At 41.7% G+C, this 13,829-nt stretch overlaps 1 protein-coding gene across 1 annotated transcript in view; it reads right to left on the bottom strand.

The window, feature by feature from the left end:
- Positions 1–13,829, bottom strand: part of acaca (acetyl-CoA carboxylase alpha) — a 267,266-nt gene that overhangs the window by 143,928 nt on the left and 109,509 nt on the right. The window contains exons 33-36 of the mRNA XM_078224912.1: positions 11,138–11,194; positions 8,716–8,760; positions 5,852–5,893; positions 3,258–3,473 (exon numbers count right to left, since the gene is read on the bottom strand). Of these exons, the coding sequence (XP_078081038.1) occupies positions 3,258–3,473; positions 5,852–5,893; positions 8,716–8,760; positions 11,138–11,194 (360 nt within the window). The remainder of the gene's footprint in view (positions 1–3,257; positions 3,474–5,851; positions 5,894–8,715; positions 8,761–11,137; positions 11,195–13,829) is intronic.

The raw sequence follows: 13,829 nt of genomic DNA, 5'->3' as shown, positions 1-13,829 counted from the left end.
TAATCAGTGAGTAACTGAGCCCAAGAATCGCTTCCCCGGCATGCACTCAGATAGCTAAACTCATTTGGAAGCAGGTACGTCAATGGGCCGGATAAAATTCAGGGTTCCCTCTCCCGACAATTACCCAACAACCACAACAGAAATATACATGTGGATGGTATCAAATTTGGCTCTGATGTCTTTTGTGGTGAAGTGTGCCAGTGATACTTAGTTTTGAGGCCCACACTCAAAATAAGATCCCCTCAACTAAATGCGAGGACGTAACTGCATGTGCCTAGTTATATCCCATCAAATGCTCAAATCCTTCAGAAAATTAGCAGAGAAAACTGGCATTTTAAAAAAAAGGACGCAGTCTCTATGGAAAGGAGAAAATTACAACAAAACAAATTCAATTAAAATCCATACATTAGCCACATTTGAACAGAATGCAAAATAGCAAGAACAAAATTGGCACAGAGCAATATTTTTCTCAATTAACTGTGAAAATAACTAAACCAGTTGAATTTTGAAAAGCAAAACTAAGGTCACTTTTAATCATTGGCTCTATAAAAAAAAAATTTAAATCAAGTAGCAGCCCTTAAATACAAGTTGTGCCTTTTGGAATCAAATTGCTTAAAGCATCACAGGACTTTAATTAATGTGCTACCTGCTCACAGTTTTATGCTTGTTCAACTTTTCGAGGAGATTTTTCAAATTACGAGAAAAATGATATTAAGTGAAATAGACCATCAAAAATTACATTAAAATGCAGTAAAATAAAAAAATGACTTGGGAGGTGCATTAACATGTTGCTCAGTATTACAGCATGCAAAATAATTCATGATGAGATCTCTATTGGAGAAGCACATCAAGTTTATTCGAAGCTTTAATGGTGAAAAGTGCATTAAGGAGTTGAGGCCCTTCTAGACTGATTCACTGACAGACCATCACCCATGATTTCTCATCACCCAAGTCCTGATACTCCACCACCCACAACCCCATCACACTTCTTTCTTATCCGCCCTTAGCAAAATCTTTGTTCCAAGTCACAAACTTTCAAACTCCCAACCACCTGGCCTTTGGCTAACAATTTCCAGCAAGGTCTCAACTCCCATCTCAGCCATTTCCTTTGATAGGGACACAGACCTGAGCTTATCTACCACACAAACTGCTTAAACATCCACCACTAGATCTGCTGGCTTACACCTAATGTTGTTAGGCTCAGATGACTATGCGAAAGTCACCCACTACTCAAGGTTTGCCCTGTAATGCTTCTTTTTTTTCCGCACCAACTGTGTCTGTAAATCCTCATCTTTTCCACTTTCACCTGCATTTCACTGGCACCAAGGTTGGTACGATCCACTCAGCTGTCTGTCACAGCCACTTTCCTCTGCTTTTCACCAAGCTCAGTTAGATCCTGATCCACATCTCCATAGTTTTTTTGCCTCCTCCCTTTATGTTGTACCTGACCTCATCTCGACCACGAGGCCCACTTCCTGCTCCTTTGACCCCATTCCCAGATAGCCCCCATGTTTGCTGACATTGGCAACAGTCTCCCATCTATCAACATTATCATCCCCCCCACGACGTGAAAAATCTTTTTGTTTCCTCTGTCCTGGCAAAACACTGCCCCCATATCTAAGCCGTCTTTCTTTCCCGAAGTCCTTGAACGAGCTGTTAATTCCCAAATCCATACCCATCTTTCCCAGTTTGAACCTCTCCAGTCAATTTTCCTCCTCTGCCACAGCACTAAAATGGATTTAACCAAAGTCAGAAATGACATTCTCGATGGCTTTGAAGTTGGTGCATGGGCAGCACAGTGGTCAGCACTGCTGCCTCACAGCGCCTAGGACTGCTGCCTCACAGCGCCAGGGACCTGGGTTCAATTCCAGCCTCGGGTCACTGTGTGCGTGGAGTCTGCACATTCTCCCCATGTCTGCATGGGTGTGCTCTGGTTTCCTCACAGTCCAAAGATGTACAGGTTAGGTTGATTGGCCATCATGAATTGGCCCTTAGTGTCAGGGGGATTAGCAGGGTAAATGTGTGGGGTTACGGGAATAGGGCCTGGGTGGGACTGTTGTTGGTGCAGACTTGATGGACTGAATGGCCTCCTTCTGCACTATACGGATTTTCTGATTATTCCTCTGTGGACTGTACTCTGCTCAACATTTGACACAGTTGAGTGACCATACTATTTTCCCCCAACACTTCTCCTTCGTTGTCCAGTTCAGTGGGACTAACCTCACTTAGATCTCATTGGTAACGATAGAACAGAGTCAGAATATCTCCAGCAATGGCATCACTTCCAGCCCTGCACCATCAATCCTCCAGTTCTCCCAAAGATTGGTCTTTGGTCCTTCTCTTACCTTATCTGCATACTTCTCCTGGATGAGGAATGTAGACATGCAGTCATCTTTCACATGCATGCTGCTAACATCTACCCATCTCCATCATCTCAATTGACTTCTCCACAGTGTTTATATTGTCATGCTGTTTGTCTGATATCAAGTCTTGTTTGAGCTATAATTTCCTCCAGTTAAACATCATTAATTCTGTATCTTCCCAACAATTCCATCCTCCTTCCTGGTCTCTTGTCTTGGGCTGAATCACTCAGCATCCAATTCAATCCTTAATGGAGTTTCTAACCTTCTATCTTCTCAAATCACAAACACTGCCTGCTTTCACCTCCATCACATATCCAACCCCACCTCAGCCCATCTGCTGCTGAAATCTTCATCCATCTCTCATCACCTACAGATCCGATACTCCAATGCTCTCCTGCTGGCCCCCACCAGGCCCCCCCCCAGGTCCAAACATCAACTCACCCAAAACTCTGCCATTTTTATCCTGTCCTATGCCAAAACCTACTCACTCATCACCCTTTCTTTTGACGGCCTACACATGCTCCCAATCTAACCAATGCTTAAACTCTCATTCCCCTTGGCTTCATGGTTTCACATCTGCCTTTTCAGTTAATCTCCTCCACCCCAGCAATGTCTCCATAGAATTTGCAGTTTCTCTGACTCTGGCCTCCTGTGCATTACAACACTCATGAAAGCCATGCTTTCAACCACCCAGGCCCCATCCTCTTGAACTCAGTTCCTCATCCCGTCCCAACCACTCCACCTCTTGCTTTAAAACTTACCTTTTAGACCAGACTTTTTGATCACCTCTTCTTTAGTTCAGCATTCATTTTCTTTCTTACATTGGTGAGAAATATTTTGGGACATTTTTAATGGCTTTACATAAATGCAGGGTGTTCTTATAGGCTGACCTACCTTTGTGACCAAGTCGGAGTGCCGAATAATGGCTCGCACAAAGAATCGATAATCGGTCACCTCAATACCCGCCTCCACCTTGGCTCCGCCCAAATACAAGTGCATTTTGTGATTGGCACATGGCATGGCAGTAAGATCAAAATTACGCATCCGATTCAGCTCCAGCTGGAAAGCCAGGGCAGGCTCCAGATGCCGGTAAATCCGGTCTTCCTGAAACTGGAAGAAAGAAATGAACGTGCAACATTCATTAGAACTGAACTAGTCTAGCATATTAATACAGATATAACTAAGAAATAGGGAAAGCAAGTGAGGGAGGCCAGGGCAAGAGAGACAAGATGGAGGGATGAGTTGGGGTGGGAAAGCATGAGGAATGAATGGCAAAGTGAGAGGGTGGGTGGGAAAAAGAGCAAGTGGGAATGAGAAGGGGGTGAGGGAGAAAGGGAGGGCAAGAGAGCAGGCCAGGGGACAGGCAAAAAGATGAGGGCAACAGCGAGAGAGAGAGAGAGAGAGACATTTGAACCCAATTAGCACAAAGTGATACAATGTGCTGCTTTAAGATTTAAAAATGTAAATACAATATCAGAATCCCTTTGCTGAGACAGGTTTAAGCAATAAATAAGGAGGTATTTCTTGTGAAGCCCAGACACTGAACATGTGGATGCAGGGCAGCAATGTATATGGGGCTCAACTGTCTCTACATGAATTAAACCAGTTCCCTTAACCAGAGGGCAATGTAAAATTGGGGAGTGGGCACATGGGTATCACTCTTATAAAACCAAATTACACAAGAAAGAAATGCAGATATTGCTCAACACAGCCAGATGTTGGATTTTAGAAAAATGACAGCCAACTGGAGAATGGCCCTTTTCATCCAAACTCCTTGCTCAATCCGCTCACCACTTCCAGTCACTTTGTTATTTGTTCATCTCTGGCTCCCCGGTTTACCGCTTCATGATCGGACTAAATAATAATCCATACCCAGGTGGGAAAGTCATTACCCCATTATATCTTCAAACATTGCTGTTCTTCTTCATCATTCCAAAACTCTCAAGCGTTTTAAACTGAACGAGTAGGCACATTATCCATCAAAATATTTCCAAATTCTAACCAGTATTGAATTTTCATAAAATCTTAATCGCAGCCAGTTTGATAGAAAACCCAATTCCACCAGCCAGAAATAAATCAGCTTATGAAGCTGCAACAGATCCCAGTTAACATTTGCCATCCTTAGGATGACCTGCTTTAAATAAAAGCTTCACATTCTGCTCCAGACCCATGCCATTAATTCTGTACTAAAACTACCAGCATGAACTGGGTGGGTAGTTTACATCTTGTAATGTATTTACGATGCAGAGTTTCTCGCAAAAGCTCTCAAGTAAAATCTACTTCACCAAGACGCAATTGCCCATACACACCCCACTGTGCCAGCTGATGGATCTATTTTTATGCTAGGTCTATACATCTCATCAACTCCTATCTAACAACACCAGGTTAAAATCCAACAGGTTTATTTGGAATCACGAGCTTTCGGAGTGCTGCTCCATCATCAGCCAATCACGAGGCTAAACAACGTTGTCAGCACAAAGGATAAAATTGATGGTCAAGTTATGCTAAAATTGCTTTCCTGTTTAACAGGAACAGCAGCACTAAAACCCCGGAGAGATGGGTGGAGAGAGTGGAGGAGGTCAATTTACATGTTTCGTGTTGATGACCTTTTGTCAGAGAGGTCTGACTGATAAGACGTCAATGACCTGAAATGTCAAGTGTTTCTCTCTCCTGGCTTGCCAAATATTTCCAACATCTTTTGTCTTGATTCCTCGTTTCCTCATCCAAATCCCATACTTATATTAGTGACTATACTTCAAAAGTACGAACCAGATGTGGAGCACATTAGGATTTCCCGCACTCATGAAATGCACTATGTCAATACAAGGTTTTACTCCTTTCACTTTTTTCGGAGGATCGATGCAAATCATTTAATCCGCTCATATCCCAGTTAACTTCTGAGCGCCTGCCAGTGCTTAAGGTGCACACCTCCCTTCAAATAACTGCCAAACTAATTCAGCTTTTAAAAAAAAAGACATCGAGTCCTCACTTGCCTTCGCAATGAGTTCTGATCTAATCTAGCCCCCTCTTGGCGAGACATCTATTTCAATGCTGACCTGAAAACAAAAGCTATGTCAAATAGATTTAGCAAAAGAACCAGAGGGAAGTTGCAAAGCATTTATTTTTTCAATGTGGTGGTTTCTTATGGCTGAAAGGGTAGTGGAAGCAGATTCAATAATAGAATAGAATTATACAGCACAAAAAGAGGCCCTTTGGCCCATCATGCCTGCACTGGCCATCAAGCACTATCTGTTCAATCACATTTTCCAGCACTTGGTCCGTAACCTTGCATACATTTGAAGTGCGCTTTTAGCTTTCAAAATAGAATTGGATAAATACTGGAAAATAAAATACTTCTAGGGCAATGGGGGCTATTTGCATAGTTTTGTCAGGGTCGGGACTGGAACAATGAGCCAAATGGCCTCCTTTTCTACCGTTAAATTCTTTATATGATATGATATGAATTTCAATTCCACCATGTACTTTACCTTGTCTCTTGAGCGGAAGGTGAAGAACTTTGGGAACTCTCTCTGTGTACAAGAAAAGAGAAAAAAAATGTACCTTGAAAATACCACGTTAAGTGGTCTGTGACCAACATGTAGATATACAAGAGTTCCATTTTAAAAAAAAAGGAAGAGACATTAAACACCCCAGAAAACCACAATAAATCACATTTAGCATCCACAAAATGCCAGTGATCAAGCCACTGATAGTATTTCTGGAGAAAGAAAAATTGCTCCAGGAGCCATAAAAGGAAATTCATTAACATAGTTTTGCTTCCTCCAGAACAATAAAAAAAAAGCAGCTTTTAAAGGTTTATTTCTCCCTTCAGACCTGGCATTATTGCTTTGCAAATGCAACCTGGCTGACGCAATTGTTGAGATAATGGCTGAGATATCTCTAATGGCTGTACTGGCAATTTCCAGGAAAATATCATTGCCACATAAAGATACTGCTCAGTAAAAGCTGAAATCAATGCTACCTAATGTCTGCTTTGGGGAAAGGCTTTTCCTTTTACCCCCCCCAAGTCAATACCAGTTACATCAAATTGAACCTGAATATCCAGCAGTGCCTATGGAGGTCATTAGCCCCTGCTGTGGCAGAGCAGTCAGCCATTACAGAGACAATCATAATAATGTGCTTAATTTAACTGCTCAAGACACCCTGGAACTCAGGAAATTTGAAAACAAGCAAAAAAAAATAAATAATTTTAACTTGTTATTACATTGATAATCAGGTTAAATGGCTGATAAGAAGAGAGATTACATAATTATTGGACCAGCTCAGCACCCCCTGCCCACTTCCCTGTGGTGCTTATTACAGAGACAGTAAATAAAATTAGTGAGCATGGTATCCTTGGATTGTTTTATTTGCTAATGAAAAAAAGGGCACCTAAAGAGAAAGAAATTGCATGTGCATTTTACATTCTCACAGAGAACGTTCTCAAAATTAATCTAATGAACAGAAGACAAATTCTCGAGCTGATAAGAAGTCAGCTACACGTAGGCATTAGGAACACCCAAGTCCCAGCCACTGGGTCACTTGTGCCTGACACGAAGGGAAACATCCAGCCTCGTTAAGTCTCTCCTCCGTGCAAGTGAAGAAAAGTGAAACAAAGCACACAAAATAAGTGAAAGTGCACTAATCAAGACTGGGAATGAATGCATTCCACCATGTTCAGGTGAAACTCCTCTGTCACAATTTGGAAACACACTGCAGCAAACAGAACAATTTCATTACAGACTGCTAATATGGCCATAAACTTGGTGCACAAATTTGTGGCAATTTTGTGTTGAAAAACGATCAGGCAACATGGAATGGGATAGGAAATTACTGAGTCAAAAAAAACCTGCCTTGATCGTTGAAGTTTTAGGGTGAATCATTAAAAGAAATCATGAAATGCCAATGCTCCGAATGAGGAAAAAAATAACCTGATTTAAAGCCGAAATAAAAAAAGTCGAAGATGAGCACAGACCAAGCAAGTCATTGATTGAATAATCCTCTGAGACACCCATGTAAATGTATGTCAGGGAGTTCTGGCCCTCAGCGATTACTGTAATCTACATAATTTGAACAGGGACATACAATTCAGTAGTGTTCTCTTTTAGTTGAACAATATACCTGCGTACCAACTTAGAGTGGCATAATGAGCAACAGAACCCAAAGCACTTATATTCAAGAAACCTCAATGTGACTGCTTTTATGCCTTCAGGTAGTGAGTAGGTCCAGTTGCAAAGCTGACAAATACCAGCAGCTAAATAAGTGTTAAAATATCCCACATTTAAGGGAGCCATTGCATCAGGCACCAAGCTTCCCCAGATTCCGCAAGATTAAAATCCACTGCCCAATTGTGCGGGCATGTAGTGGGACTGAATCTTACACCTGTAATACGTTCAGCAAGCTGCCACCCAAGGAAACACCTATTCACACAGTACACACTTATATAATGCAAAGCAAAAAAAAAATTGCAAGGTATAAAGGAGTAAAACTTATATATTAAGAAAAGCTGTCAATTTGTGTGCTTAAACAGGTATTAGGATTGTACTATCATTTTTGAGTGGGAAGGTTGTAGGTTAAAGTCCAATTTGAGAATTGAGCACATAATTTCGATAGCTATTTCAGTGTGGCATTCCTTCAGTGCTGCACTGTTAGGTAAGATGTTAAACTGAGGCCCTATCTTTGCATGGATGTAAAAACTCCTTGACACTACTCGAAGAAAGGCATCGGCATTTTGTTAAGTGTTTGGCTAATATTTATCTCTCAACCAAACTAATTGAACACAATCTGATAATCATTTCTGGGATCCTGCTACATGAAAACTATCTCCCATTCCCCTAGATTTCATCAAGACTAGACATCAAAAGTTCTTCATTTGTTGTAAAGTGCTTTGGGACATCTGGAGGGCATGAAAAGGTGCTGCAAAAAGACAAGTTCCTTTGTTCCATCTTACTGTGCATCACACCATGGAAACCATTAGGATGGTTGCTCTATTCCCAGGACACCCTATCCACAGAACTGCACAAAGTTGGCACTGTCAAGTCATTGACGCCAAGCAAAAGCTCTCTGAGGGAGGCAAATCCTCACACTGAAAATTCATTTTCCAAAGACTCCAATCCATTAAAATTTTTATGATCTACGATGGCATGATTATAACTGAACAAGTTTGAGATTACTTAGCCCCAAAACTTCATATGTATGACAACTGATGAAAACAGCAACCAGGTGTCAGAACATGGAAGTATGATTGGAGGCAGGGTACATTTTCCTCCATTGGCTAATGCATTCAGATATTAAACTTATGAAAGGAGGAGAATATACCCAAGAAGGTATTCCATTCTCCTTGGTTACTTACATGGAATCTCCGATCCACCTCATAATTGCACTGTTTACGGAAATCCTTTATGATAAAATAAAAGAGTTGGACAAGATCGAGCTGTTAGTAAGAGGATTTTAAAATTCAATCTGCTCTGTCCCATAAATCCCACATTGTAAAAATGCTTACATTTTAATAGCACTTGTTAAACATCATCATTCAGACCAAGAATGGCATTTTCAAATCTGGTGGATCTGCACACTTCTTGTTTATTCACCATTATTTTATTAGAAAAGTCATGAAAGCAGGTGGAAAAGGCAAGTTATTTTTTGCAGCAGGTGATGAGGTGAGCAATGGGATGGGCAATAAATGCTGGCCAGGCCAGCGACGCCCATGTCCCACGAATGATTAAAGAAATCTCTGCCAACTTTCAGGAATGTTTTAGGCAAAACTGTGATCCGTGGCAGCCAAACCACACTACGCAGAGGGTCTGAACTGAGTGGTCTGCTAGACCATTTCACGGGATAGTTAACAGTCAACTGCATTCCCGTGGGTCTGGAGCACATGCAGATCAGATCAGGCGGCCAGGCCTGAGCCTGGGGCTGGAACTCCACTCCTCAACTGCGCCCATTTCTCCTTCCCCTGCCAACTCAAGGCATCATGCTGTGGAAAATCTTACACCTGCCGGCTGTGTCACGATGATCACGGGTTATTTACAGGACATTAGTGAACCAGGTGGATTTTTTTCAACAATCAGTGATGGTGGTCATAGTCACCATTACTGAGGCCAGCTTGATGTTCCAGATTTATTGATTGAATTTAAATTCAACCAGGGGTCACAGTGGGGTATGAACCCACATCCCCTGAACTGGTCCAGAGACATTACCACTACACCACCGTCTCCTCCATTTAACTTGTGATGGGAGTTTGGGAATGCAGAGGGAGCTTTTTTTGTTCTTTCATTGAATGTGGGTGCCGACAAGCCCAGCATTTGTTAACAATCCCCAGCTGCTCTTGAAAGGGCATTGGGCAAGCCACCTCATGAACCACTGCAATCCAACTGATGCAGGTACACTCACTGTGCTGCTGGGAAGAGCTGGGGGTCCAGGATTTTTACCCAGCAACAATGAAGAACAACGTTACAGTTCCAAGTTAGAAAGGTGCACGGCTTGGAGGGGATCTTACAGGTGGTGGTATTCCCATGAACTTCCTTTTCATGTCCTTTTGCATAGCAGCAGCCCCAGCTTTGAAAGTTGCTATCAAAGGAGATTTGGCAAATTGTTGCGGTGCATTTTGTATGTAGTACACACTGCTGCCACTGTGTGCCAGTGGTTGAGGAAGTGAATGTTCAAGTTGGTGGATGGCGTGGCAATGAAGCAGGCTGCTTTGTTCTCAATGGTGTTGAGCATGTCAAGTGTTGTTGGGAGTCACACCCATCCAAGAAACCTGAAAGTATTCCATCAGACTCCTGATTTGTGCCTTGTATATGGTGGACAGGCTCCGGGGAGTCAGGTGGTGAGTTACTCATCTCAAAAAAACAACTTACAAATAGGGAGTTATGACTGGATGATGTACATTTGAACAGGGCAGGATAAAGAGTTGATCATTTAGGAATGAGACGATAAGAAATTCCTTCATTGAGAGGGTTGTGAATCTTAGTAATTTTCTAGCCCAGAGGGTCATGAGTGTTTCATTGTTGAGCAAATTAAAATTGGTAACAGATTTTTGGTGTCTCAAGGAGTCAAGGGATATGGAAAGGGGGCAGAAAAGTGAAGTTGAAACATGATCTTCCACGGGCGTAGTTTTTAAAAATTCATTTAATGCATGTGGGCTTCGCTGGCTAGGCCAGCATTCATTGCCAACCTTAATTGCCCTCAAAGAGGCGGTGGTGAGCTGCCTTCTTGAGCCACTGCAGTCCATGTGGTGTAGGTACACCCATAGTGCTGTTAGGGAGGGACTTTGGCAGAACAGAGCCAAGGGGCTGAATGGTCAACTCTGGCTCCTATTTCTTATGTCCTGACGTCAGCTGTGCTAGAGTGAATGCAAAAACACTTCTCATTGTTAGTCATGTACCTCGATTACCACTGCATCTTCCGGAAAGAGGCAAAGAAAAAGCTGATCAAAGCCTCAACTTTGCTGAGTTTTAAACAGAATTAAAAAAAAAAAAGTAATTAATTTCCGAATATTTTCCCCGCATCCTATTATTTTTTTCCAGCAGCTCATGCAAGATTATTCTATGTTACTGAATAACAGCACAGCATGTGCAAAATATTGGGCAGAGCCACCTTAAGACAAATTGCACAGAACGGACAACACTGATGTCCCATTATTACAGATGGGTTTGGATTAAGGAATTCACCAAACTAAATTAGACTTTAAATTTTGTGTAATCCACTTTGTAATTGATTTATGTTTTTTGGAAATAGATGGTAATGGTTTGATGAAAGAGATGAGACTGTACCTTCTGAGCCACAAGGAAGGTCAGGCGACGGATACCATGGTCAAACAGAATTGATCTCTGCAAGAGAAAAACACCACATCATGAAGTTTCTCAACTAATCTTTAAAGTATGTGCTTCACGCAGCAGCAGATGAGCTTCTTGGCAGACCGGCAAAAGCAGCACTTGGTGTCAGTTCTAAATTATATAGACTAAAAAGATCCAGATCCAATTGTCCGATCAACGCTGAGGTAATATATCTTAGTTGAGGGTCTGTGGGAGTGATTACTACAATTGTGAGTTCGACTAGGAAACACTTGTATTTGGAAATGAATGGTAATGACAGCTTGTTTTTATATTGTGATTTTACTGAGCAAAACACCTCAAGACATTTCACAGGAGCATTATACAGCAAAAGTTACAGAAGCAAATAGTGGTTAAAATGAACAAAAGTTTGGTTAAAAAGGTAGTTTTCAAGGAGGAACAAAATTAGACTCCGACATGATAATAGAGTACAAGAGTAAGCTTGCAAGGAACATAAAAACTGACTGTAAAAGTTTCTATAGGTATGTGAGGAGAAAAGGATTGGTGAAGACGAATCCTTTACTGTCAAAAAACAGGAACTTATAACGGGGAACAAAGAAATGGCTGACCAACTGAATATATACTTCGGCTCTGTCTTCATAAAGGAAGACATGAATCTTTAGTGAACATGGAGTTTAGTGTGAGGGAGGAACTGAAGGAGATCAGTATTAGTGTTGAAATGGTGTTGGGGAAACTGATGGGATTGAAGGCCAGTAAATCCCCAAGGCCTGAAAATTTACATCCCAGTGTACTCAAGTGGCCCGAAAAATAGTGCTTGGTGATCATCTTCCAAGATTCTATTGACTTTGGAACAGTTCCTGCAGGTTGGAAGGTAGCTAATGTAACCCCACTATTTAAAAAGGGAGGTAGAGAGAAAACAGGGAATTATAGACCATAAGCATGACATCGGTAGTGGGGAAAATTCTAGAACCCATCGAAGATTTTATAGCAAAACACTTGGACAGAGTCAGCATGAATTTATGAAAGGGAAATCATGCTTGACAAATCTACCGAAATTCTTCGAGATGTAACTAGTAGAGTTGATGAGGGGGAGCAGAGGATGTGGTTTAGTGTGTAAAATTCAAGTGCTTGAGATTGGGGATAGTGTATTGAGATAGAAAGAAAACTGGCTGACAGACAGGATACAGAATAGGAATCAACTAGTGACTAGTGGGGTACAGCAGGGATCAAATATATACACACTAATGATTCAGATGAGGGAACTAAAAATATCTCCACATTTGCAGATGACACAAAGCTGGTTGGGAGGCTGAGCTGTGAGAAGGATGGTATAATTTAGATAAATGTTTATTATTCACTTTGGTAGCAAGAATGGGAAGGCAGATTACTTTCTGAATGGCCATACATTAGGAGAGGGGAATGTGCAATGAGACCTTATACACCAGTCACTGAAGGTTAGCATGCAGGTGCAGCAGGTAATAAAAAAGGCAAATAGTATGTTGGCCTTCATAGCGAGAGGGTTCAAGTACAGGAGCAGTGATGTCTTGATGCAATTAGACAGGGCCTTGGTGAGGTCATGCCTGGAATAGTGTGTGCAGTTTTGGTCTCCTTATAGGAGGAAGGATGTTCTTGCTCTAGAGGAAGTGCAGAGAAGGTTTACCAGACTGATTCCTGGGATAGCAAGACTGGCATATGAGGAGAGATTGAGTCGGTAGTATTGTATTTGCTGGAGTTTAGAAGAATGGCAGTGGGGTGGATCTCATAGAAACCTATTAAATTCTAGCAGGACTAGACAAGATAGATGCAAGAAGGATGCTCCCGTTAGTAGGGGTGTCCAGAACCAAGGGTCACTGTCTCAGGATACAAGGTAGACTGCTTAGGACAGAAATGAGGAGAAAGTTTGTCACGCAGAGAGGGGTAAGTTTGTGGAATTTGCTACCAAAGTATTGAGGTCAAAACATTGTATGTTTTCACGAAGCACCTGAATAAGGTACACGAAAGCTACCAATACCCATGAAACTATATACCAGCAAGAATGGTGCTTCCAGGATAGAGCATATTGGTCAATGTTCACATGGGAAGCTGGTTCAACACAAAGTCCCACTGCCATTACCACCAGCATTTTGTTGGTTAGGTTGGACCAATGACACTAGTCAGCCAAAGACACTAGAACTGCATTGCAGAATGCTGTGTAAATTCACTGCAAAACATTTGACACTCCCCCGCTGACGTTTTAACCCATTCTGAGTTCCATTCACCAATAACTTCAGCCTTGACGACTTCCATAGACAACCCATCTCCAGTGTACTGCTTACCAAATAGTTATCTTAATTTAGAAAACTATCTATTGCTTCTCTGCATCCTCTGACTGTGATTTCCTACTTCTCTTGCTCTACAGTCCAGCCGACATCTTCCAGTGTTTCTGTTTGGCCTTTTGTGCATGTGCCTTCTAAACCTCTCTACTTTTCTACACTTTTCCCCCAGCTTCAAACGTCACCTCTATTTCTTTATTTGACCACAACCTTGATCAACTCCCCAACTCTTCTCCCATTTTGGATCCAATGTTTCATTCCATTAAAGGCACCTTGCAAGTGTAAATTTAAACATTTTACATTTATCCTTAGAATATGTGGAAAGCAGGCAAGGCTAACAATTATATCCGATTCCACAT

Source organism: Mustelus asterias, chromosome 12, assembly GCF_964213995.1.
Source record: "Mustelus asterias chromosome 12, sMusAst1.hap1.1, whole genome shotgun sequence".
Classification (NCBI taxonomy): Eukaryota; Metazoa; Chordata; class Chondrichthyes; order Carcharhiniformes; family Triakidae; genus Mustelus; species Mustelus asterias.
The sequence above is the reverse complement of the archived record's forward strand: the minus strand, read 5'-3'. Positions and strand labels throughout refer to the sequence as shown.